We start from the raw sequence: 27,498 nt of genomic DNA on the forward strand, positions 1-27,498 counted from the left end.
ATACACTTTGGATCCAGACACACTGGGGTTGAGTCCTGGCTGTACCACTTCTAGCTGTGACCTTCCTTGACCTCTCTGAACCTCAGTTCCCCATCTGGAAAGGTCAGGTACTATATTTACCTTACTGTGTTGTCCTGGGGATGTGCCTGACACATAACAAACACTTACTAATTGGGAGCTGCTATTATTGTTTCTTTGGTACTTAATTAATTCAAGGCATAGTTTGTGGATGTAATAAAATGGATCAAATATACACCTGCCTTAAGGACCTCACAGCACAGAAACAAAGAGTGAGCAAACGCAAATGTAGGGTAGTGCTGGTAGGACAGGAATTGCACAGAGCTTTGGGAGTTCACAGACCAACAAATGATACGTCCCTGATCGGGTACAGCCAAAATTCCTTCCAGTGGTTAGACTTTCCATCTTAGTATTCGCTAGATACAAGGTTGTTTTATTTTAATCTTATAGTATTAATAAACTACTACCTAGATTATATATCAGCATAAGCAGTGCTGGATAGAGACAATAAAAACTAGATAAGATTACTGAGTGAAAATGATCATTAGCTTTCTGTGCTATCTGTTGAATTTTTTTAATATACAAAAAACCACCATATTTCATTAGTATTTTTGTTGTTGCAGTTAATCCAGAAACTTAGAACTAGCTTTACTAACTTTATAAACCTGGCATCATTTAATTCTCCTGTTGATAATGTACTGGGGTCAGGGGCTCAGTGGGATATTTGGGACTAATATCTTTACATCATCTCTTGCTTTCCAAGGCTTTCAATAAGGGACGAGAGAGCTGACTTTTAACTAATTTCCAGATTTTTTTTTTCCTATTCAGAACAAAGTAAAAGTCCTGAGAAGAGCAGGTAGAAGGAAGTGGATTAGGTTAATACATTTTCAGGAATAGCAGGGGAGATGAGGACTGGTTTCTGCCTTGTACCTTTTTTATTCTGCTTAGTATCCACTTAATATTTTCAATGAAAGAATACCAATAGCCTGGTATGTGTAATTATTCAAAATTTAAAAGTATCCACAGTCCCATCAACAGATGAATGATCAAATTGTGGTACATCCCCACAGTGTTCATTGCAGCTCTATTTACAATAGCCAGGACATGGAAGCAACCTAAGTGTCCATCAACAGATGAATGGATAAAGAAGATGTGGCACATATATACAATGGAATATTACTCAGCCATAAAAAGAAATGAAATTGAGTTACTTGTAGTGAGGTGGATGGACCTAGAGACTGTCATACAGAGTGAAGTAAGTCAGAGAAAAACAAATACTGTATGCTAACACATATATATGGAATCAGAAAAAAAAAAAAGGTTCTGAAGAACCTAGGGGCAGGACAGAAATAAAGACGCAAACGTAGAGAATGGACTTGAGGACACCGGGAGGGGGAAGGGTAAGCTGGGATGAAGTGAGAGAGTGGCATGGACATATATACACTATCGAATGTAAAATAGATAGCTAGTGGGAAGCAGCCACATAGCGCAGGGAGATCAGCTCAGTGCTTTGTGACCACCTAGAGGGGTGGGTTGGGGAGGGTGGGAGGGAGACGCAAGAGGGAGGGGATATGGGGATATATGTATACGTATAGCTGATTCACTTTGTTATACAGCAGAAACTAACACACCATTGTAAAGCAATTATACTCCAATAACGATCTTAAAAAAATAAATAAAATAAAATACCCTTTTCCAAAGGGTGGGTGACTATGGGGGGGGAAAGTTGTGGTACCTCCCTGCCATGGAATACTACCCAAGAATACAAAGGATTAAACTATTGATACATGCAACAACCTGGATGAATCTCCAGAGAATTAATGCTGAGTCAAAAAAGCCAGTCCCCAAAGGTTACATACTGTATCGTTTCATTTATATAGCATCCTTGAAATGACAAATTTATAGAAATGGAGAACAGGTTAGTAGTTGCCAGGGGTTAGGAGGGGGAAGGGCAGGGGGGAAATTACTGCAGTTATAAAAGGGCAACATGAAGGATCCTTGTGGTGATGGAAATACTCTGTAGCTTGACTATATCAATGTCAATATCCTGGTTATGATATATGACAGTTTTACAAGATGTTACCATTGGGGGGAAGTGGGTGAGGGGTACATGAGCTCTTTCTGTACTATTTCTTACAACTGCATGTTAATCTACAATTATCTCAAAATAAAAGTCAAATTTTTAAAAAATTAGCTACAGTAATTTCCATGTGGATAACCACTTGATGTGGTTAACCACTTAACCACTTAATGTGGTTAAGCCCCAGATTTTTAACATAATTAAATACTGCAAAAAGCAGTTGCTTATATAGCAGCTTTTTTTTTCCATTGTAGAAACCTTGGAACATATGGACAAAAACAGAATGAAGTATAAATAGGAAAATAAACATAACTACTATTACCTTTTTGGTATTTTTCATTCTGTTGGGGTTTTTTTCTGAATTTGTAAATATATTTTTTCACTTATAATTGGGGATATATAGTTTATGAGGTTTTGCAGTCTGCTTTCTTGAATTTTCCATCATGCAGATTTCTCTGTCTTTAAAATTCTTCAAAAACAATTTTCATGTGGCTATATATTCCCTTATATGGATGTTCTATAATTTATGTAATCATTCCCTAATTATTAGATATTTGTCCATTTTATATGATCGATATCCTTACACATAAAGCTTTTTCTACATTTCCTATTTTTTCCTTAATGTAGGTTTTTGTAAATGGAATTACTGAATCAAAGTGCATGAGCATTTTTAAGGCTCTTTGATTTAAATTACCAGATTGCTTTCTGGAAAAGTGGTACTAATTTACATGGTCACCAGTAAGTGCATGTGAATGGATGAGGTCCAAGACCAAAAGTAGCTAGAAACAGCATAGAGTTCCAGAACAGAAAGATTCAAGATTTTTATCTTTATGTAAAGCAAAGTTTCTCTACTTCAGCACCACTGACATTTTGGGCTACATAATTCATTCTTGTTGGGGAGCCATCTTGGGCATTGGAAGATGTTTAATAGCATCCCAGGCCTCTACCCACTAGATGACAGTAGCACAACCTATCTCCTCACTCCAACCACCACCACAGTTGTGACAACCAAAAGTGTCTCCAGACATTGCCAAATGTCCCCCTGAGGGGCAATATTGCTTCTGGTTGAAAACTATGAATCTAAGAGTTACATGTGCAGTGAGGCACTTATCGTTAGAATGTCTCTGACACTGTGTACACTAACGTTCTGAAGCGTAGCCTCTCAGGGTGCTTTTCTTTCTCTGAAGTGTGTATGTGCATGTTGTCTGCAAAGTAAAATTGGCTCATCACTTCTTTAAGGCTAAGTGACTTTGTTACTGCTCGGTGTGTATTTCTCCCTGCTGCTACCTCTCTGGATTCCTGGTTATTAGAGGAAATTTAAAGAAAGTGACCACACTGCCCTGCAAAAATGATTTCCCCTAGTACCTAATATGGTATTTGAAAGTGTCAGTCAGTATACCTACCCTTTGTCTTTGTCCTTTGAATAAAAAGGGCCCCAATAGACTAAGAACAACTTGGTTCCCTTGACTTTGTATGTAAAGGAAGGAGAAAGAGTGGAGTGGGATTTTTGCTAACTTAAGTTTGAGCCTTAAAAATCATAAGAAGCCTATTTTACACAGCAGGAGCTCCTAGTTGAAGGTTTGTCCCTCAGATCTACAGCCGACCTTACCTTCCATTCTTGCTGGAATGCACCTGTGTGAAATGGCCACCTATGTTACTTCTGTAATATTTCAAAACATCATGGGGTCATTGGAACCCACACTCTGTTTCTGATGTATTGATATAACGTTCTGCACCCAGATCTTCTAGTAGCTCAGTTATAGTTGATGAATTTCCTTAATTCAAGTAAGACAAGATTCAATTTACTTTGAAAAATGAGGAACACACAAACACGTCGTTAAGAACATAAACTCACTGCAAATATTCTATCCTTAAGTGATATGAAATGCATTTAAGTCTGTTTTTCAGTAAAGACCTGAACCTTTGAAGTTCTGTCTGTTAGCCCGCAGTTCTGAGGTGTGACATTTAGCTTATGAAGGTTAGTTTGACATTGACTTTCTCTACTGGCTGTTTCTGTTTGTTTCCCTTAGGAGCAGTCTCACAGGTGCTGGACAGCCTGGAAGAAATTCATGCACTTACAGACTGCAGTGAAAAGGACTTAGATTTCCTACACAGTGTTTTCCAGGATCAGCATCTTCACACACTACTAGATGTAAGTTTTTCTTTTTATTAATTTTTTTGGGTAAATTGAACATTTACCATACCGTTTTACTTTACATGAATATCCAAATGTCCATCATAACAGTCCTTTTTCAGTTGCCTTCAGTCTGTGAGAAATGTGGGAAGTCATCCATCATAGATTCATAACTGAAATATAGTATCTTATATATGGTACAAATGCAGTATAGCCTAACAAGTCACAGTGGAAAAAGTTATATATTTTATATATGTGTTTCTATTAGAAGAATCCATTGATCTTAGCTGTGATTACCTTTTATTGCTTTTAAACATTGTTTTCAAACATTGCACCTCAAACATGAATATAGGAGAGAGAAAAGTAAGATATTGTGCAATGGACTGTATTCACATACACATTTCATACTTAACGTTGCTGGTTTTCATAAACTCAGTGTCTTCTCCTTAAAACGTAAGAATATATTCCATCATTAAATATGACAGGCTCCACTGACAGGTAAAAGGAAAAGTCAGAAGCTGACAGTTCACATCTGCCTTCATTTCAGTCACATTTTAAGTAAAATACCTTTCTTATAGAACTTGGTTAACTTCAGCAGTGAAAACTTTCTTAGTGTACATATTAGTCTACTAGTACATATAAGTCTTTTTACAAGAAAAATCTTCCCTTAATAAGAGAATTATTTTGCTTTGGGATGTCTAGAACTTTTTGGTGCTCACTCTGATTAATCAACCCTGTGACATGGATTAAACTAAAGCAAAATTTCCCAGAATGTGTTCTACAGAGCATTGCTCTGGGAGATAGTGGTGGGTCTTGCCATTCGAGAGGGGGGAGTAGATCTTAAATTTATTGGTTAAATTATTTATTGACTATATAAGTTTGGAAAATGCTGCATTCTTTATTCCCTTTATACGGATTCACAATGGGTGTTAGTATATAGCAGCTCTAAGATGTCCTATAGCAAAGAAACCTTATTAACTCTAATAGCATTTCTCAAACTAATTTGGGCAGAGAACTTTTATTCACAATCCTGTCGAATTGGTAAGGACCAGTTTGGGAAAAGCTAAGCTAAGAGTGTCATAGTATGTTTCAACTTCACACTAAGTGCAGTCATAGGTATCTCACAGTTGCTTCTATCCGTAGATTTGGTCAAATCAAATTAATTATTATTTTTTGATTAGTTAGGCTTTTTAAATAGTATATGTATTAATTCAGGACTAACTGCTACAGCATGCAATCCTAAAATTTGAGTGGCTTACCGGAATAGAAGTTTATTTCTTGCTCACATCACAGTCCAATGCAGGTAGATGAGGAGGGGAGGAGCAGGAAGAGTCTCTTCCACAGAGGCATTCAGGGATCCAGGCTTCTTCCACTTTGTGATTCTGCCATCTCTCAAGGTTTTGGAATCTTCCACTGCATCCTTTGCATCCAGCCAGCAGATGAGAGAAAATGGAGAATTTTGCAGGGTCAAGGTTGGAAGTGGCCTGTATCACAGTTGTCCATATTCCATTGACAAGTACTAGTTACATGCTTACCTAGATGCAAGAGAACTGGGAAATAGTTTTTAAATGTACTAAATGAAATAAGCCAGATAGAGAAAGACAAATACTGCATGGTATCAATTATGTGTGTAATCTTAAAAAAAAGTCAAACTCATAGAAACAAAGTGGAATGATGGTTGCCCAGGCTGGGAGGTGGGGGAAATGGGGAGAAGTTGGTATTTATCTTATTTATAAGATAAATAAGGTCAGAGGATCTAATGTATAGCGTGGTGACTATAGTTAACACTGCATTTTATAATTGAAATTTGCTAAGAGAATAGAACTTAAGTATTCTCATCAAAAAAAAGATAAATACGTGAAGTGATGGATGTGTTAATTAACTTGATTGTGAGAATCCTTTCACAATGTATACATTTATCAAATCATCATGTTGTACACTTTAAATATATTACAATTGTACTTGTCAATTATACTTCAGTAAAGATAAAAAATGTGCTCAGGAAGATAAGGAAATGGGTTTTCTCTTTAGTGTAATTTATCCTAAGTAATTTGAGGACATTTCAGATTAAGTTTATTTCAAGTAACTTGTTACTTTCCTTGGACACGAAAAAGCCCTTGAAATTCGTTCTGGTTTGTGGATAGCTCCTAACATTCCATTTTCTCCTCCTTCGTTGTCATCATTGTTATTGTTAATGTGCTATTTGAATTAGAGTTTGACCTCTTTTCATTGGCTATTTAAATATCTATTCTTCTTTATCATTGTTTCATATGATGCAGAAAGGTTTTTTTTGTTTTTGTTTGGTTTTTTGGCCGTGCCACAACACGGCATGCGGGAGTTCCCCAACCAGGGTTCGAACCCGCGCCCTCTGCAGTGGAAGTGCGGCGTCTTAACCACTGGACTACCAGGGAAGTCCCAGATGCAGAAAGTTTTGACAATTGTGAATTTTCTGCAGAAGTCACAGCCTTTACTAGAACTAGTAAGTGGGATATTTGAAAGAAGCTGCAGCAGAGCATGGAGATTTGGTTTATTTCAGTGCAGTCAGTGGTTGTCACTGCTAAGATTTACTGGCCTTTAGATCAAGGACTTTTTGTCATTTAAAGGCTAAGAGTAGCCCAAATTAGTTTTCAAAGTTGGGTTTTTCTTACTTAATGTAACAAGGTATCTGAGCATACCAAGCTTGAGACTACAGGGGAAATGCAAGAACATTGCTAGTTTCTACAGGGAGGGGCAGATATTCAGACACAGACTGGACTTTGGAACTGAGCCAGGCTGCCAGACCTCACTGAAAATAATTATTTTGAATAACTGCTGCATTCTTGGGTAGACATTGTTACAACTTCAGAAGAGATTCATAGATTTTAGTGAGGAAAAACATGTTTAAAGTTCCTTTGGATTTTTATTAATTATATTTATATTCCTTTGTAATTTTTATTAATTACACTTAAAGAAGTGTCTGTAGTATCAGTATGTGCCCTGTCAATGCATCTCGATTTGAAAAGGAGTTGGTGGGCTGAAAATGAGTTGTGCCCAATAAAAAGACACCGTGTCTACAGAATTTTGCAGACAAGCACTACATGTGAAGCCCAGAACTCTCCTGAAATGACTGACTATGAGGCCGACCCTGGGCAGTGTTGGGATGCATTTGGTTCTGAAGATCCAAACTGAGCCATCCTTCAATGAAAGCTTAATTGTCATGAATGAAATAATGCCCTCATGATCTACAGCCCTTAAATATGTCTCATTAAGCTCTTGTTTCAGAGTTAACAGGCTACATTTCAATAATGTGATCAGTGAAGTGTTCAAATGGCTGCCATGTAGAGAAATCTAACTATTAAAAAATGTTTCAATACTTCAGTACTTATGGTATGCATAAAAAAAAGGATCATGGTATGACCAACACTTGAGGAGAAACTTTTCAAACTTTGGCCATTCATTCTTCTTTCTTCTAGTGTCCCACATCCCATGCTTGGATTTGGATTGTATTGTTTTGCAGAATCATTGTTATCCTTTTCAAGAATTCCAAGTAGTGACACCTAGTGGCCTAGTTTTGTGGACCATGGCTTGACTGTTACTTAATCCCACTGAGCCATTTCATGAAATATCTTTATTATATTTAAATAATTCCTATTAATTCAATAACACTAAAAATCGTTAAGTTTGCAGCCGTCATTTTTCAGCTGACAAAAAGAAACAAGATTAAGTTCCTGAGGAAGATAAAAGATTATGTAGTGGGCTTCCCTGGTGGCGCAGTGGTTGAGGGTCTGCCTGCCGGTGCGGGGGGCACGGGTTCGTGCCCCGGTCTGGGAGGATCCCACATGCCGCGGAGCAGCTGGGCCCGTGAGCCATGGCCACTGAGCCTGCGCGTCCGGAGCCTGTGCTCTGCAGCGGGAGAGGCCACGGCAGTGAGGGGCCTGCGTACCGCAAAAAAAAAAAAAAAAAAAAAAGATTATGTAGTACTTTATTTTTTCTAGTCATGCCTTTAAAATAGTAAGAAGCTCAAAATTCAAAGAAACGTTATTAGAATTGGTTTGGAGGAAACAAAACATCTGTCATATTTAAAGAATTTACATTAAAACAAAAGAAATACTGTGGTTCCACTGAGGGAGGAAATGCTTTCTGATTTGAATTCTAGTAAAACGCATCTAGTATAATCTGTAGTTAGAAATAGTTCTAGAACGTCTAAATATTTGCTATTCAACCAGTTCTACCTGGCACACATATGCTGCTTCTCATTTTGTGGGGAGAAATTAAAGAGGCTTGAGGAAGAAGTGTGCTTGGTCCAGCTTGTTCCAATATGTCTACTTTCAAAAATTAAAAGCAGTGGTACGGTGATGGTCTGTGTCTGAAATATATAGATCAATTTTAATAAAATACAATTTGGAGTGTGTTTACTGAAGCTGCCACAAACGGGTTGGCTTAAGATAAGAAATTATTCTCTTACAGTTCTGGAGGCTAGAAGTCTTAAATCAGGTGTCAGCAGAGCCATGCTCCCTCCAAGTCTCCAGGGAAGAATCCTTCCTTGCCTCTTCCAGCTCTGGTAGTTGCCTGCAGTCCTTGGTGTTCTTTGGCTTCATTACTCCAGTTTCTGACTCCATCTTCACATGGCATTCTCCTCTGTATGTGTGTGATTCTATTCAGTATGTCTTCACATGGCCTTCTTATAAGGACATTAGTCATTGGATTTAGGACCCGCTCTAATCCAGTATGACCTCATCTTAATTAATTACATCTGCAAAGACCTGATTTCCAAATAAGGTCACATTCTGAGATTCCGGATCAACATGAATTTTGAGGGGACAATATTCAGCCCAGTACAGCATGGAAAACTAATTTTGCCCAGAATTGATTTTTCAAGTATTAGTGCAGATTACAAAAATCAAATCTAAAATAATGAAATGTTACTCTGTCGTTCATTAATTAGGCTTTCTTGGGAATTGGTGTTAAAGTGTAATTATGTTTTTTACTAATATTTTGAATTAGTTTTGGAACTTCCGTGTGATAACGTTGGATGGTGAGATGATAGAGGTGTTTTTGATGGGCTGAAAAATCAAGAGTTTTTTTCCAGATAAAAAGTATTTTGCAAATGTTATTTGGTGGTGATTCTCAGTCTTATTAAGTTTTTGTAGAAATTTTCCTATTACAGAATTAATGTTTATTTTGTAAGTCAACAATGTTACAAAACATTGTTAAATTACACGTGTTTTCTCTCTGCCAAACTTTGACAGCTAAGTTTTAAACATTCACCCACCATCTGTCATACCTCTGAGCAGCTGTTAGCATTTGTTACAGACTGCTGTTTCCATGGTAGATGTGATGCCCCACTTAATTAAGATCATTTTTCTGAGAAGTCCTAAAAAATAATCGGTGATTAGATTAATAAAGCAAAAACTAACTGCAGTAGCAACTTAATTTAGCAGTTTTATATTAATTTATAAGCAATTTTATAATAGAATATTTTAAAATATTCCATTAGAAATAATTGATGTCCTTAATCCTCAATATTTTATATTATTGACATCTTTATTATGACTTTTCTGCTTTTTAGGGTGAATTAGAGAGTTTTTCTATCTGACCTGGAGTTAACACTGGAAAACTACAACTCTTGATTTACTATTTTGCTTTTTTTAAGATGATATTAAATTAGTAGTCATATTTGGGAATAGCTTATTTTTAGAACTCAGAAGCTTCCTAAAAGGGAAAAAAATGAAACTTCTGCAATAATTTGATGTTTTTGAGCAATTTGGGGTCTGAGAAGTAAGCTGATACAGTGTTAAGTTTGGATGTTTAAATAGGTTACCAGTCAGGAAATGCCAAAGCTAAGTTATCCATGAATTTGTAGTCTGGTCGATTTGCACTTATATGTCTGGAATAATAAGGCCTATTTGAGGACCTTCAGAGGCTGAGCTACTCGTACCTTCTCAGGGTCCCATGTAGTCTTTTTTTTTGTGAAGCTGGAAAAGATAGGAGTATTTTAATAGCCTTTTCCATTAATAGTGGGTATTCTTTTTTGTCACTACACCAAACCTTGTAGCATGGTAGTTTCTTAAAGGTTATTTCCAATGTGGATTCTGAAACCATATCAATAAGCCTTTTGTACTCTGGTACATTAACATCCAGTATCTTGAATGGTGTATAACATTGTATTTATGTTTTCCAAATATTTGACAATGAGCATATATTACTTTTATGGGGGATGGTGCTGATTACATTTTTAAATTTATATACAGTACAGTTCACTCTCTGGTGTAGAGTTCTATGAGTGTTTACAAATGCATAAGAGTCATGTTACTGTTACCCCAATCAAGATACAAAACACATCTATCACAAACACCCTCTTTCCACAGTTCCCTTGTGCTGCTTCTTTCAGTTGCACTTTTTAAAACAATATTTATTTATTTGTTTATGGCTGCATTGGGTCTTCATTGCTGTGTGCAGGCTTCCTCTAGTTACGGTGAGCAGGGGCTACTCTTTCTTGCAGTGTGCGGGATTCTCACTGCGGTGGCTTCTCTTGCCGTGGAGCAAAGGCTCTAGGCACGCAGGCTCAGTAGTTGTGGAGTGCAGGCTTAGTTGCTCCACGACATGTGGAATCTTCTCAGACCAGGGCTTGAACCCGTGTCCCCTGCATTGGCAGGCGGATTCTTAACCACTGGGCCACCAGGGAAGTCCTCAGTTGCACTTTTAAAATAAGTTCATTCAAAAGGCTAACCTCACATCATATGCTGACTCCTACCAGTTTTGCTTATGAAGTGTCATGTGTTCCATCCATGGCATTATCTTCCATCTGGGACCCACCCCTCACCTCCTTATGGAATATGCTGCCATTCTCAGAGATGTGCAGAATGAAACTTTGTAATATATGTGTTTCTTTGCTTAGCTAGGAGTGGGTAGGTACTTGATCTGTGAATATAAAATTAAATTCTAAGAACAACTCCCCCACAAACAAGTCTGAAGAAAAATTCTAACATATCCGTTGGTACTTCATCAGAAGAGAAATTTTAGATCTGAGGATTTGAGAAAGAAAATTAAGTCGTATCTTCAACTCAGTTACTTTTTATTTTGACATCTTTATTGGAGTATAATTGCTTTACAATGGTGTGTTAGTTTCTGCTTTATAACAAAGTGAATCAGTTATACATATACATATGTTCCCATATCTCTTCCCTCTTGCATCTCGCTCCCTCCCACCCTCCCTATCCCACCCCTCTAGGTGGTCACAAAGCACCGAGCTGATCTCCCTGTGCTATGCGGCTGCTTCCCACTAGCTATCTGTTTTACGTTTGATAGTGTGTATATGTCCATGCCACTCTCTCACTTTGTCACAGCTTACCCTACCCCCTCCCCATATCCTCAAGTCCATTCTCTAGTAGGTCTGTGTCTTTATTCCCATCTTGCCCCTAGGTTCTTCATGACCATTTTTACCCCTTAGATTCCATATATATGTGTTAGCATATGGTATTTGTTTTTCTTTTTCTGACTTACTTCACTCTGTATGACAGACTCTAGGTCCATCCACCTCACTACAAATAACTCAATTTTGTTTCTTTTTATGGCTGAGTAATATTCCATTGTATATATGTGCCACATCTTCTTTATCCATTCATCTGTCGATGGACACCTAGGTTGCTTCCATGTCCTGGCTATTGTAAATAGAGCTGCAATGAACATTTTGCTAAATGACTCTTATTGAATTATGGTTTTCTCAGGGTATATGCCCAGTAGTGGGATTTCTGGGTCGTATGGTAGCTCTATTTTTAGTTTTTTAAGGAACCTCCATACTGTTCTCCATAGTGGCTGTATCAATTTACATTACCACCAACAGTGCAAGCGGGTTCCCTTTTCTCCACACTCTCTCCAGCATTTATTGTTTGTAGATTTTTTTATCATGGCCATTCTGACCTGTGTGAGATGATATCTCATTGTAGTTTTGATTTGCATTTCTCTAATGATTAATGTTGAGCCTCCTTTCATGTGCCTCTTGGCCATCTGTATGTCTTCTTTGGTGAGATGTCTATTTAGGTCTTCTGCCCATTTTGGGATTGGGTTGTTTGTTTTTTTGATGTTGAGCTGCATGAGCTGCCTGTAAATTTTGGAGATTAATCCTTTGTCAGTTGCTTCATTTGCAAATATTTTCTCCCATTCTGAGGGTTGTCTTTTGGTCTTGTTTCCTTTGCTGTGCAAAAGCTTTGAAGTTTCATTAGGTCCCATTTGTTTATTTTTGTTTTTATTTCCATTTCTCTAGGAGGTGGGTCAAAAAGGATCTTGCTGTGATTTATGTCATAGAGTGTTCTGCCTGTGTTTTCCTCTAAGAGTTTGATAGTGTTTGGCCTTACGTTTAGGTCTTTAATCCATTTTGAGCTTATTTTTGTGTATGGTGTTAGGGAGTGTTCTAATTTCATTCTTTTACATGTAGATGTCCAGTTTTCCCAGCACCACTTATTGAAGAGGCTGTCTTTTCTCCACTGTATATTCTTGCCTCCTTTATCAAAGATAAGGTGACCATAGGTGCGTGGGTTTATCTCTGGGCTTTCTATCCTGTTCCATTGACCTATATTTCTATTTTTGTGCCAGTACCATACTGTCTTGATTACTGTAGCCTTGTAGTATAGTCTGAAGTCAGGGAGCCTGGTTCCTCCAGCTCCATTTTTCATTCTCAAGATTGTTTTGGCTATTCGGGGTGTTTTGTGTTTCCATAGAAATTGTGAAATTTTTTGTTCTAGTTCTGTGAAAAATGCCAGTGGTAGTTTGATAGGGATTGTATTGAATCTGTAGATTGCTTTGGGTAGTAGAGTCATTTTCACAATGTTGATTCTTCCAATCCAAGAACATGGCATATCTCTCCATCTATTTTTTTTTTTTTTTTTTTTGCGGTACGCGAGCCTCTCACTGTTGTGGCCTCTCCCATTGCAGAGCACAGGCTCCGAACGTGCAGGTTCAGCGGCCATGGCTCATGGGCCCAGCCGCTCTGCAGCATGTGGGATCTTCCCGGACCGGGGCACGAACCCGTGTCCCCTGCATCGGCAGGCGGACTCTCAACCACTGCGCCACCAGGGAAGCCCTTTCCATCTATTTTTATCATCTTTAATTTCTTTCATCAGTGTCTTATAATTTTCTCCATACAGGTCTTTTGTCTCCTTAGATAGGTTTATTCCTAGATATTTTATTCTTTTTGTTGCAATGGTAAATGAGAGTGTTTTCTTAATTTCACTTTCAGATGTTTCATCATTAGTGTATAGGAATGCAAGAGATTTCCGTACATTAATTTTGTATCCTGCTACTTTACCGAATTCATTGATTAGCTCTAGTAGTTTTCTGGTAGCATCTTTAGGATTCTCTATGTATAGGATCATGTCATCTGCAAACAGTGACAGCTTTACTTCTTTTCCGGTTTGGATTCCTTTTATTTCTTTTTCTTCTCTGATTGCTGTGGCTAAAACTTCCACAACTATGTTGAATAAGAGTGGTGAGAGTGGGCAACCTTGTCTTGTTCCTGATCTTAGTGGAAATGGTTTCAGTTTTTCACCATTGAGGATGATGTTGGCTGTGGGTTTGTCATATATGGCCTTTATTATATTGAGGAAAGTTCCCTCTATGCCTACTTTCTGGAGGGTTTTTATCATAAATGGGTGTTGAATTTTGTCGTAAGCTTTCTCTGCATCTATTGACCATGTAGTCTTAAAGAGTGAACTTCAGCAAATATGAAACCATCTGGGTAGTAGGGCAGTGGTGGTGGCCCTTGTGCTACCTGCCTCCTGGGGCTGGAGATTGAAGTACCCTGAAGCTTGCTGTGGATATGGGGGTCTCTCATTCCACTGTTTCTAACTGGATGGGCAAAAATTCCCATGTCTGTTTCCATCAGAGTATCGAAATATTAGTGTCAATAGGAAAGTATCACATGAAACAAAATTCCTGAAATAAAGAGAGCTAGAAATATTATATGTCCTAAATATCTTCAAAGTAGTTTTTCTTCATTCTTAATGTAATTATCAATAAACTTAAAGGAAAAAAATAAGCTACTAAGAATATGGTCATTTGTTACACAGCAATAGAAAAGTAATATAACTAGAAACAAAGCAAGGATTGTCCACTATTACCACTTCTATTCAACATTGTTATGGAGGTTCTGGCCAGTGCAGTAAAGCAAGAAAAAGAAATTCAAGGCATGCAGATTGGAAAAGAAGAAGTAAAACCATATTCTCACGGAGATATAGTCTTGCATGTAAAAAATCCTAAGGACACTACAAAAAAATCTACTAGAACTAATAGGCAAGTTTAGCAAGATTGCAGGATACCAGATCAACATACAGAAATTAACTGTACTTTTATATATAAGCAATGAATAATGTGAAAATAAAATTTTTAAAATATTCACAATACCATTGAAACAGGATAAAATACTTAGTTAATTAAACAAAAGAAGTATAGGACTCATACATTGAAAACTACAACTGTTGCTGAAAGAAAGTAAGGAAGATCTAAATAAATGGAGAGAGATAAAATGTTGGATTGGAGGATTCAATATTGTTAAGATGGAAGTTTTCTTCATATTGAGCTATAGATTCAATGCAGTCCTTATCAGCATCCCAGCAGAATTTTTTTAGTAGAAGTTGACAGTCTGATCCTACAATTTATATGGAAATGCCATAAACAATTTTGTAAAAAGAACAAAACTAGAGAACTGACTTCAAAGCTTGTTATAAAGCTACATTAATGAAAATAGTATGGTATTGGTGTAAGGATAGACATAAGGATCATAGCATTCAGAAATAAACCCTCATTCATGGCCAGCTGATTTTCAACAAAGGTGCCAGGGCAATTCAATGGGGAGGGGATAGTGCTTTTTTTAAACGTGGTGCAGGAACAATTGGTTATCCATATGCAAAGAAATAAACTTAGACCCTTACTTCACACCATTACACAAAGATTTCCACAAGATGGAAATTGTAAGCTTAAAACTATAAAATTTCTAGAAGAAAATATAAGGAGTAAATCTTCATTACCTTGGGTTAAGCAAAGCGTTCTAAGATACAACACAAGAGAACGCTTGAGGATGAAGAAAATATTCTAAAACTGGATTGAGGAGATGGTTGTACAGCTGTTATGAATTTACTGAAAGTCATCAAATTGTACACTTACAATGTGCAGACTGTACAGTTTATAAATGATACTCAGTAAAGCTTTTAAAAGTTAAAAAATGAGGGCTTCCCTGGTGGCACAGTGGTTGAGAGTCTGCCTGCCGATGCAGGGGACATGGGTTCGTGCCCCGGTCCGGGAAGATCCCACATGCCGCGGAGCAGCTAGGCCCATGAGCCATGGCCGCTGAGCCTGCGCGTCCGGAGCCTGTGCTCCGCAATGGGAGAGGCCACAACAGTGAGAGGCCCGCGTATCGGGAAAAAAAAAAAAAAAAGTTAAAAAATGAGAAGTAATGTATTTTTATTTTAAAAAATTTATTTTACCCTTTTTGCATTATTTTAAGGTAAAGCACTGTTGGAAGTTCCTTCCATGTGCTATGGGTTATAGTATACTGTGGATCATCCCAAAATATCATTTGTATGACACTATGACAGCAGTTTCCAGTGTCTCCTGGCATTGTCCCCGTGTCCTAACACCAATCTGGCAAAGCCAAGCTGCCTACTCTCTGCAGTGCCCAAAGCCCACTGAAGGGATCATCCCAGTAGATTTCACAGCATCATTACACTGATTTCCCCATCTCAACATTTAGCTTTATTGCTAAGAATTTACCTTTAAAATATAGCATTTTAAAGTTCATTGACTTTAAAATGCTAAATTTGTTTTTCTCTCCCAAGAACTGTTTTATTAACCAATGTGTGGTTGTGACTTGTGAAAGAAGTCCAAATTGTCTTTTTTTTTAAAAAAAACGTTATGAATTACATAATTGTACGTATTTTTCAGTAAGGGAGGGGGCATCTTCGCAAAGCAACATGTTTTAGTTTATTCTTTTAGTTCATTTCTTCTATATTCAAATGCATAGTCACTTCCCCAAATTCACACCTTCGTGGCAGATTTTATGTGACATAATTTCCACTTTTTTGGTCTCTTTACTGTGGTAAAATATACATAACATAAAATATACCACTTTAAGCATTTTTAAGTGTACCATTTGGTGGAATTAAGTACATTCACGTTGTTGTGCTACCATCACCACTATCCATCTCCAGAACTTTTTTCAGCTTCCCCAACTGAAACTGCACCCACTAAACAGCAACTCACCATTTCCTCCTCTCCTTAGCCCCTGGCAGCCACCATTCTACTTTCTGTCTCAAGGAATTTGACAACTGTAGGTTCCTCGTATAAGTGGGATCATACCTTATTTGTTCTTTTGTGACTAGCTTATTTCACCTAACATAATGTCCTCAGAGGTTCATCCATGTTGTAGTATGTATCAGGATTTCCTTCCTTTTAAAGACTGAAAAATAATCCATCTTATTTATGTACCACATTTTGTTTATCCATTCATCCAATATCAGTGTTTTATGGTAGACAGTTATATACTAGGAAAAGCCAAATTCTCCAAATAAAACTATCCAGTAGTAGGGAATTCAGCCTTAGTTTCATCCCCAGGCAGTTGCTCTATCTGGTCTCCTATGATATACATCTTTGTGAAAGGAATGGGTGATTTTCACTGAAACTATTATTAACTACAGCAGTCCCTCTCATTCCCTTATTTGTTCAGGTGAATTACTTCTTAAAACAGTGATTGGAGTTTCCTCTAAAATACCAAGAATCAGCTTGTTCCCAGTACCAGTGTTTCCCACTGAGTGCCCTTCTCTTTTTATAGCACCATAGTCAACTTTACCGGAAGGCAGAGGAATGTTCGAAAAGCCTTCCAAGTGCAGCAAGCTCTGATTCTTCTTCATGCTATTCTCAAGGAAAGGGGGGGTTCCCCCCAGAAAGGAATGTGATATGCTCAGTTGAAGAATGTTCGATGGGGTTGGCTTGCAGCATTCACATCCAAGAACATAGTTGCTTTCTTCTCTTTGTGGTCCTTCAAACATTATTTCATAAAACCACTTCTGCCAAACTGTCTTTTGTTCTCTTTTAACTTTCCACAACAGAAATTCATTTTTGCTACTTGTACAGATGCTTGTAGTTGCTACAGCTACTTGTACAAATGCTTGCTGTTTGTTTATACAAAATAATTCATACCCTAAGTCAAAACTTATTGAATTGCCTCAGTAACTGCATATCATATGACACACCTAATGTAAATGTTTTCTTTTAAAGTGGCAAATTAATAATAGGATATTCATTTACTGTAAATATTATTTAACTATTAATGTAGATGCTTCAGAAGATCACCTTAGGAAATGAGGTTTTAACACTTTTTAAAATTTTTAGTGGTTTTTTTTAAATGGAAAAGAAATTTATATCACAATGAAATTTCTCACACTTGGGAAAACTCTTAGATCTAGTATTCAAATGTGCCCTATTTCATAAGATTTAATTTAAAGCAAAATAAAGCCTGCCTGTATCATCTAACTGGTTGTTTTTCCTCATGCTTTCTTTTGCTTGCTCAAGAATAGGCATTATGATTTGTTTCTTACAAGGCTTCATTTTAGAGTTATTTGCCAACTGAAAAAGGCCTAGAGAACAGTCAAGCCAGGTCATCTGAGGCCAGTGTTTAAGTTTCTCAGAAAGAGCTGCCAACTGACCAGAAATCCAGCACAGTGGCCTATGTTGTTAGGCCACCGACAGTCTTCTTAGATTGAACTGGGAGGTCAAGCAGGTCTTAATTTCTTGGATTCAAAAATAAATCCCTGTAAGAGCTATGTTCTAATGGGATTGAAACAAAAGCAGCTCTGTACACAGAGAAGTAAAACCTAAACCAAACAAGGGCCTCCTTAGGGTTACTTTTGCTGTCAAGATCCAACATATTTTGCAACCCTTTCAGGAAATCTTAAAATGGCCCAGATATACTGATTTTTAATTTCCTATTTGCCGTCAGAAGAAAACTTTCGTAATGGATTTAGGTAGAGTAGTATATTACTAGGCCAGCTGAGCCCCTTCTTAAGACTTGAAAGGATATATACCCCATCATGATTTTCTAAAACTTGATCTAAGCTAGCATTTCACTGCTATACTCTTAGGTTAACGCTTTCCTGGGACGTCTAACCGAACGGCTTCCAGAAACATTCTTATTGGCCACTAATTACAGTATACAGTCCATCGGATATCCATTTCTAACTCGCGTTACCCAGTATGAACTGGGCCATAGTATTGGTAGCAGCCCTGAACCTTTCTCCAGGAAAAATCTAAATTCCAAGTTGAGACTCCTGCTACTTTATTATCATCACTAGATTTGTGAATTTGATATACTTCTTTTTTAGGTGAGAAACAAATTTAGTTTAAGATTTATAAAATTTAGCTATTTCCATGTTTTCTGAACTTTTAGAGGGAAAGTTAGCACATAGTACAAATTGTAAAGGATAATGTACAAATAATGAAAGTACACTCTTCAAATGAATGGAGTACATTATCTCCATTCAGATGGAGAGTCATCTGCGTGACTAATGTTTGAGTGCTTTCTTCAATTATTTTAATTGAATTGATTTTTAGAAATTTTACAGAATATAAATTTTTAGGCAAAACAATTTTTAGCGCTGATAGAATAGGCATTTTTTATCCTGTAAGAGAATGATGCCCTAGGTGATTTAATTTCTTTTTCTAAATCATAATATCCCAGTGGTGCATAATAGTTCTTAGATTTGTAAGATTGGACAGGTTATATAAGTTCTTCTCAAAGTTTAATTATAGTTCCTTAAATATTTAAAAATGCCATTTTAAATTTTGTAGTGTGTTTTTTTCACACTTAATGTTTCCCATCACACAGTCTTTAAACCACTGTTAAATATACTGCTCTTTTCCAAGTTTGGAGTATGTCATTTTTTTTAATTGAAGTATAGTTGCCATATAATATTATATGTTATAGGTATACAATTAGTGATTCACAATTCTTAAAGGTTATACTCCATAGTTATTATAAAGTACTGCCTATATTCCCTGTGTTGTACAATATGTCCTTATAGCTTATTTGTACCTCTTAATCATCTTCCCCTATATTGCCCCTCTCCCCCTTCCCTCTCCCCACTGGTAATCACCAGTTTCTCCTCTATCTCTGTGTGTCTATTTCTTTTTTGTTATATTCACTAGTTTGTTTTACTTTTTATTTTATTTTTATTTATTTATTTATTTATTTATTTATGTTTGGCTGCGTCGGGTCTTTGTTGCTGCCTGCGGGCTTTCTCTAGTTGCGGCGAGTGGGGTCTACTTTTCATTGCGGTGCGTGGACTTCTCACTGCTGTGGCTTCTCTCGTTGCGGAGCACGGGCTCTAGAGCGCAGGCTCAGTAGTTGTGGCACACGGGCTTAGTTGCTCCGCATCATGTGGGATCTTCCCAGACCAGGGCTTGAACCCGTGTCCCCTGCATTTGCAGGTGGATTCATAACCACTGCGCCACCTGGGAAGCCCCTGTTTTATTTTTTAGATTCCACCTATAAGTGATATCATACAGTATTTGTCTTTCTCTGACTTATTTCACTTAGCATAATGCCCTCCATTTCCATCCATGTTGCTGCTATGAATATTGGGGTGCATGTAGCTTTTCCAATGAGTGTTTTTGTTTCTTTTAGATATATACCCAGGAATGGAATTGTTGGGTCATGTCATATGGTAGTTGTTATTTTTAGTCTTTTGAGAAACCTCCATACTGTTTTCCACAGTGGCTGCACCAATTTACATCCCCACCAACGGTATATGAGGGTTCCCTTTTCTCCACATCCTCGCCAACACTTGTTATTTCTTATCTTTTTGATGACAGCCATTCTGACAGGTGTGAGGTGATACCTCATTGTGGTTCTTATTTGCATTTCCCTGATGATTAGTGATTCTGAGTATCTTTTCGTGTGCCGTTGGTCGTCTGCATTCCCTCTTTGGAAAAATGAAATGTCTATTCAGTTCTTCTGCCCATTTTTTAATTGAGTTGTGTTTTTGTTTGTTTGTTTGCTTGCTTTTGCTGTTGAATTGTGTGAGCTATTTATAAATGTTGGATATTAGCCCCTTATCAGTCATATCATTTGCAAATATTTTATCCCATTCAGTAGGTTGTCTTTTCATTTTGTGACTATGTCATGTTTAATGACACTAAAGATTGTTGAAAGGGCATTTCTATATTTTTACCCTAAAGACAGTAAGTTTATATATAAGCTTGAGCAGGAAAGATAGATTTTTAGATCTCAAAAGATTTTCTCTGATCTGTGGCTTCAGAAAACTGGCTCCAGTGCAGTAGTTGAATATCAGTTCCTTATATTTTAGTATTAAATCACCTTTCCCTAACATTTTTCCAGATTTCAAATGTATTTTTTAAAATACTGTTGGACATCAATAGCTGATCTGCTGGGTTCACTGAAAAGATGTGATACTGGAACTTTGTTCCTAATCACCCAGCTTCTTCACAGCAACTGTAAGGAAATTCTTAATACGATAGTCTATGTTTCCAGAGCAAGTCATTTCAATTCCCATTATTGTTGTGCAATATAAACTTGTGAACACTGTTATTATCTTTTACTAGGATCACAGACACATTTCATTACATACTTTGCAGCTAAATTTTTATGTAATGAGCACCTAACATTACAAATGTCACAAAACTCCCAGAATCCATCAACTTATTTTAGATAGAGTTTAAACAGTCTCTCTAGCAGTAAATATATATATATATATATATTTTTTTTTGCGGTACGCGGGCCTCTCACCGTTGTGGTCTCTCCCATTGCGGAGCACAGGCTCCGGACGCGCAGGCCCAGCGGCCATGGCTCACGGGCCCCGCCGCCCCGCGGCACGTGGGATCTTCCTGGACCGGGGCACGAACCCGCGTCCCCTGCATCGGCAGGCAGACTCTGCGCCACCAATGGAAGCCCGCAGCTAAATATTTGACTCTTGAAAACTTTAATTCTTTTCCAGCAGGGAGCTTCTTTGGTATCTTTGATTTAGGTGGTAAGATGATGGTTGTTAATATACTTCTGTGTTCCCAGCAACTGTACAAACCCATTCATTATTTGGCTCATGTCTGTAGCCTAGTTGCAAAAGTTATAATCTTTCTCAACTAAGTACATTCTGGTCCTTAGATTTGGTTTTCTCTGTGCTAGGAAGTTAGTGGGACACATAACCCAGTGATAGTAATTTTATAGGTTCTCCACCAACTACTCCGTTTTAAATGTTGATATTGCTAAGTGCTGCATATAAACTATGAGCAAAACAAAGATTTCTATTTGAGGATAAAAATCAGAAGAAAGTGAGGTACGATGGAGTATGGTAAAAAAAAAAAAAAGAAACTTGATTTAGTGTTTTGAATGTAAATAAAAAATGACATTAACTTGTTAACTTATGTTTAAAAGTACAATCTCAGGAGAGTTCAGTTTAATATTACCACCAACTTTATTCTGCTTTATTTAAAACAACCCATCCCAAATATAGAATGTGGCCTTTTAACAGAACTGTGCTTTTCTACTCCTTAAGACAGAAAGATTAAGCATGTCCATGTAGCCGTGTGGAGTCATATCTGACCCAGCGCCAGAGACTGGCAGTGAGCAGGCCTGTCTGTGAGTGAGACAGCGTGAAAGAGTCTGTTCCCCTTGCAGCTGTTCACATTTCCTCGTTTTGCCTTGGGCTCTGTGTGTGTGTGTGTGTGTGTGTGTGTGTGTGTGTGTTTTAATAAAAAGTGCTGAACTTGGGTAACTATAATTTCATTAGAAAGAGAAAACAAACAGTAATACAGTCATTCTTGTTTTCTCTCCAGGAATGATTTATTAACAGTCTTCCCTCCCTCTACCTCACCCTCTACACCTCAGCTTTACAAATACACTTGAAATCTTCAGATGGCAGGAAAGCAAACAACAAGCGGAAATATATTTTGTCATTTCAGTTCGCCTTGAATTTGAGCTTCTAGAGCAAGTGTTGGCAACTACAGCTGTCAGGTCAAATCCAGCCAGCTACTTGCTTTTGTAAATAAAGTTTTATTGGAACCCAGCCATGCCCATTCATTTATGGACTATTAATGGCTGCCTTCACATACATAGCAAGGTTGAGTGGCTGTGACAGAGTCCATATGGCCCACAAAGCCTGAAATGTTTATCATCTAGCCAGGCAAGGATTAGGATTCTAACATTCTTTAATAGGGCAAGGCTTGTAGTTGATTGCCTAATGTCTTTCAAATCACATTTAAGGACTTCCCTGGTGGCACAGTGGTTTAGAATCTGCCTGCCAATGCAGGGGACACGGGTTCGAGCCCTGGTCCGGGAAGATCCCACATGCCACGGAGCAACTAAGCCCACGTGCCACAACTACTGAGCCTGCACTCTAGAGCCCACGAGCCACAATCACTGAGCCCACGAGCCACAGCTACTGCAGCCCGCGTGCCTAGAGCCCATGCTCCGCAACCAGAGAAGCCACTGCAGTGAGAAGCCCGCACACCGCAACGGAGTAGCCCCTGCTCGCCACAACTAGAGAAAAGCCCATGCATAGCAATGGAGGCCCAACGCAGCCAAAAATAAATAAATTCATTTATTTTTTTTTAAATCACATTTAGTTAGTTTTTTTCCCTACAGCCTATAAATGGCATTTTCTACAGTTCTTTTCCCGAATATTTGCTGAAGGTGTATCCCTGGCATGAGACCATGTTACTGAATTCTAATACAAGCCAAGGTACTCTGGTATGAGAGAAAGGACAGCACGTATCAGGAAGCCAGTCTAGTCCCTCCTACTCTGGCTGCAGGACCCCGAGTGCATCCCTTCATGTCACTGGTCATCAGCTCTCTCCTTCTTACAGTGGAGGAATTGAATCATGTTGATATCTAAGATCTCTTTTACCTTGAAAATTTTTTGAAGTCAGACTTGAAACATAGGGGAAAAAAGAATTAAATGTGGTCAAACTGTATTTATTAATTTTGAGGGAAAGTTTTTAACTGTGCAAGCAGGACAGAAGATACTGTGAAACCTGGTTCCTAAAGAAACAAGGTAAAATAAGTATTCCTACTCTGTTTATTTTTATATTACTCTGATTTTTAAAAAATATATCTATTTACAGTTCCTGTGCACCATTTAAATACTCATTTTTTTTTAAGAAACATTTATTAAACATCTACTATGTACTCAGCCTCATGCTACGTGCCGTTACTGAATGTCAAAGGACTCAAGAGTCTGATCATGGAAAAGAGAAAGAACCACTTAAACAGCATGTTCTGTACTCGTGTCCCTCAGGCAGCCAGTGCCCAGTGCTGTTAATGCCCGGGGTGTGGCAGGTATCCAGATGTTGTCTCTGTCCTGGGTTGCTGCTGCATCATCATGTACTCTGCAGCTGGCCTCAGCAGCACTCTCAGCTCCTGCCTTCAGCTGTGACCCCACGGCCACTCCTGGGTCCCCTTGCTCTGTGCAGACAACCCTCTTGGTCAGGGTTCCGCCAAGATGGCTCCAGCCAGGTTACATTCTGAGGCAGCTCCTTGACTCATGGGAAACACACAGTCTTGCCATAAAATACACTCCAAGTGTGGGCTGCCCTGCTGTTGGCCTCCCACCCTGCCATCAACCAGGAAAGAGGCTCTTTTCACTTGAGACCCCAAATGCCACATGTCAAGCCACTCCGAAGACTCTCACACAGCGCTCTTCTGGGTGCACCAAGATGGACCTTGTAAATTGCTGCAACTCAGCAAGCATCCCTGCAGAGCATGAGACAGTGAGCTCTCCTTGCTGGCACCTCTGCTTTGTGTACATGGGTCTTTTGGAGCATCTACCATCCTTCACTTTGCATGAGGGAAGAAGCAACTCCCTTTCCTTTCCTCCCCAACAGGAAGGAGAGGGGAAAATCAAATGCTTCCTTGCCTCAGTCCTTTAGCTTCTACAGATTCCAAGCATCTGTCACTATAGGCAGAATGGGGTGCTAGGGTGAGCATGGAAGGACCATTTTAGCTACCTTTCAGCAAGCCCTGGAAGGATGGTCTGGCAGCTTCCTAGCAGACCACTTACTTCCTATTGGCCTTAGCTCTGGGCTTTAGCTGAAAGTCCAAGACAGCAGGCCAAGTCCCAAAGTCACATCATTCTAATAATTCTTTGTATATGATAGAAGGGGGACGGGCAATAAGCGGTGGTAAAGGAGGAGAAACTGCAGCCTTCCTTTGTTCTCAAAACTCAACCACCTCTCACTTGCCTCCAGACCTTGGGAAAACTCCACCTGAATTTGAACTTTGAGTCCTGAATAGCATCTCCTAGGCAGCATAGAATATGAAGATGACCCATAAGAATGAGAAGTTGAAAAGCTGCATACTCCTGACGACTGTTTTAAAACAATTAAACGTTACATTGCATTCAAAATTTCCTCTGTTGATGACTTTTTATTTACATACTTTGCCATATCTCTCAAACAGTTTGTATTTGTTATGGGTATCCCTAAAATATTTTGAATCCCTAAGGCAAAGATAGAGTCACAGAAATAGGGGGCAGGGGAATGAAGGTTGGCATGTCATGCATACACATCCAGATAGTCCCCAACTTGGGACTGCTCACTGAGATATTTCCTAGTTGATATTGCTGGGGACCAAAGTACTCTCAGGTCCTCAGGGGGATCAAGCTGGCATATGTTCCTGGGCCTTTGGTTATACATGTCTTTGGAATTTGTGACTTCTTTGAGCATAGCAACTATCATCTTTTTCCTCTCCATAACCCCAGTGAATAGAACCCACTGCCTAGTACATGGTAGGACCTCAGTAAATATTAGATGGATATATGGGTCAACAAGGGGTCACTTCTTCCCACTGATGGTGAAAGTAAGCCCCTTCCCTGTCCCTTCCTGCCTCAGTTCTTAATTACTCTTTTGGTTAATGAGCAGGCAGTTGAAATTCACCATCTATTCTTAACCACATGGACACCATCCACTCCATCCAATGCCTGCCTTGACCGCTCCAGTCCTGCACTTTCCTAGGAGTTGGAGGGGCAGAGCCCAGTGTCCCCACCTCAAGTAGAAGGTCCCTTCATTTAATTCCTTCCTACTGTATCTGCCTTTCATATTAAGCATCTCACCTCCCCCTCATCCCACCACTAGTTCCACTGAACTTTGGGTGAATGTGTGATTAGTTGGATCGGGCAAAACCAAAGGAGCAGAGGGAAATTTGGTCTGAGCACTTTCCTTGGATCAGGGCCTTATCTGCATGCCACCTGTGAAGTTGTTGTAAAGCTAGAACGTTAGTTCTCACTTTGCTACTCCCTGCCTTAGTTTCCTCATCTGTAAAGTGGGAGTAGTAGGGATATCAACATTACAAGGTTGTCTGAGGTTAAATGAGGGAATATATATTAAGAACTCTGACTAGTAACTAGCATCCACTAAGTGCTCAATAAAAGTAACAATTATCATTGTTGTTAGTATTTGTACTACTACAACTATTCTCAAAAGTTGGTACTGGGCATAAGATTTACAAATATCTAAGGAGTTTATTAAAGCACAGATTTCTGGATCCCCATTTCAAATTCTGATTCAGTAGATCTGCAGTGGGGCCCAGAAATCTGTACATTTAAGTAACTACTCCAGCTGATTCTGCTACAAGTCCTCAAGAAACCACACTGATATAAGACCTAGGGAACCGTACTTGGCATCATAAGACCAAGCCAAAAATAAAAGGTCTCTAGTAATAGAGTGAGAGCAATTCTGGGAGCTTGGAATTTTTGTTGCTTTGTGAGTTAAAACTAATGTGCATTTATTAAATGTTTAAATAGAAGCTAATGCTAATCATGGTTGAAAATTTTGAAAGTAGCATTAGTAATAGTCCTTGTTCAAGAAAAAGGCAAAACTTTTTGTGGTGAAATTAGGCATTATAAAGACATTATAAATGATAGTGCCGTCAACTTGTAAAGCCTCAAATTAAATTTGCTTTCTTTTTCCCAAACAGCATTTCAGAGTTTTAAAAATCTTTTTAATTATCCATGTAGGTTTTTTATTTTGTTTGATTATTAATATTATGACATGTCAGGTGATGGCTATATCTATTTTTTAAGTGTTAGGTATTTTAATTGTGTTTTTTTAACTTATGATTCCTTACTTTTGGGGGGTTGGGTTTTTCCCCCTCCTACTTTTTATTGCATGTGTACAGTATTTCATTTATCTCTATAGACTAGTCTGGGAACCTACACTGCATATACCATTATTTCTATGGAAAAATATATTCGGTGGTTCCAAATGTCAAAATTTACAATCTTTAGAGATGGAAGTCATTCAGAGGATGGAGACTGCCCATGTGTATTCTACAGGGATTCGAGCAAACTTTTATAAACAAGCCACATATCACTAGTTCCCTAAGTGTTAATATAATATTTTAAATAGAGCGAATTTTACTAGCCTACTTATACTATTTATTTAACCTCTAATTTAGTAGTACTTTCTTAATGCCGCCATTTTAAAATGGTCACTGCTCTATCTTCACATTGCTATCATTAGGCTTTATTTATTTATTTGTCTGCCTATTAATCACTAGGAATTTTTATGTATGGTGTGGCCCAAACATTTACAAGTCGTAAAGCTTTATTCTGCATCAGTATAAACAAGTGTAACTGTAATCTGAAGGATATTATGGTATGTGACCTCTCCACTAGCACTGCTGTGCATAGTAGGGAAGGAAAAAAGAACAGAACCAAAACCAACCCCCAAAACCCCCCACCTATTTTAGAGAAGTTAGGAAATAGAAGTGGCTGGCTAGCCAAGACCATTTTAAACTTTTCACTTTTCAAAGCAGACTGCTGAATGAGAATGTTTTGTCTGAAGTAGAAATTAATACTTTAATTGCACTTCTACACTACAGAGATTTTTCTCTAAAGAATTTTCTTCAGAAAGTTAAATTTTGGATCATTTAGATTTGCGGAGTTTTTAAAGTATAGACTCTTTTCAGCTTCTCATACTCTGTGAATTTACAAATTAAAAAGGAAAAAGGTTTATGTCCTTGATTTCTTGCTGAAGGATGCCAGCACTGATACTATTAATGAACAGCCCTAGTAAAACAAGTATAAACCTTTCGTGAGAGCATTCCTTCCTAGAAGGAATTGGGTTTACCCTCTCCCAAGATTTAGATTGCTGTGATAATTCCTTCAGATGTGTCTTGGCCAGAAAGCATTCTTTCATTTTACTCTGTATTCATCTTATTAAATGTTGCTTCTATCAGAGGGAAAAAATTCTGTGATTACTGAAATATTGATGATTTTTAAAAAGATACGCA

At 38.1% G+C, this 27,498-nt stretch overlaps 1 protein-coding gene across 13 annotated transcripts in view; it reads left to right on the plus strand.

Moving 5' to 3' along the window:
• Positions 1-27,498, plus strand: part of CASK (calcium/calmodulin dependent serine protein kinase) — a 391,035-nt gene that overhangs the window by 290,865 nt on the left and 72,672 nt on the right. For all 13 annotated transcript variants that reach the window (XM_030834960.2, XM_060292132.2, XM_060292133.1 and 10 more), the window contains one exon: positions 4,129-4,250. In XM_030834960.2, the coding sequence (XP_030690820.1) occupies positions 4,129-4,250 (122 nt within the window). The remainder of the gene's footprint in view (positions 1-4,128; positions 4,251-27,498) is intronic.

The sequence above is a fragment of the Globicephala melas genome, chromosome X (assembly GCF_963455315.2).
Source record: "Globicephala melas chromosome X, mGloMel1.2, whole genome shotgun sequence".
In the NCBI taxonomy this organism is placed as follows: Eukaryota; Metazoa; Chordata; class Mammalia; order Artiodactyla; family Delphinidae; genus Globicephala; species Globicephala melas.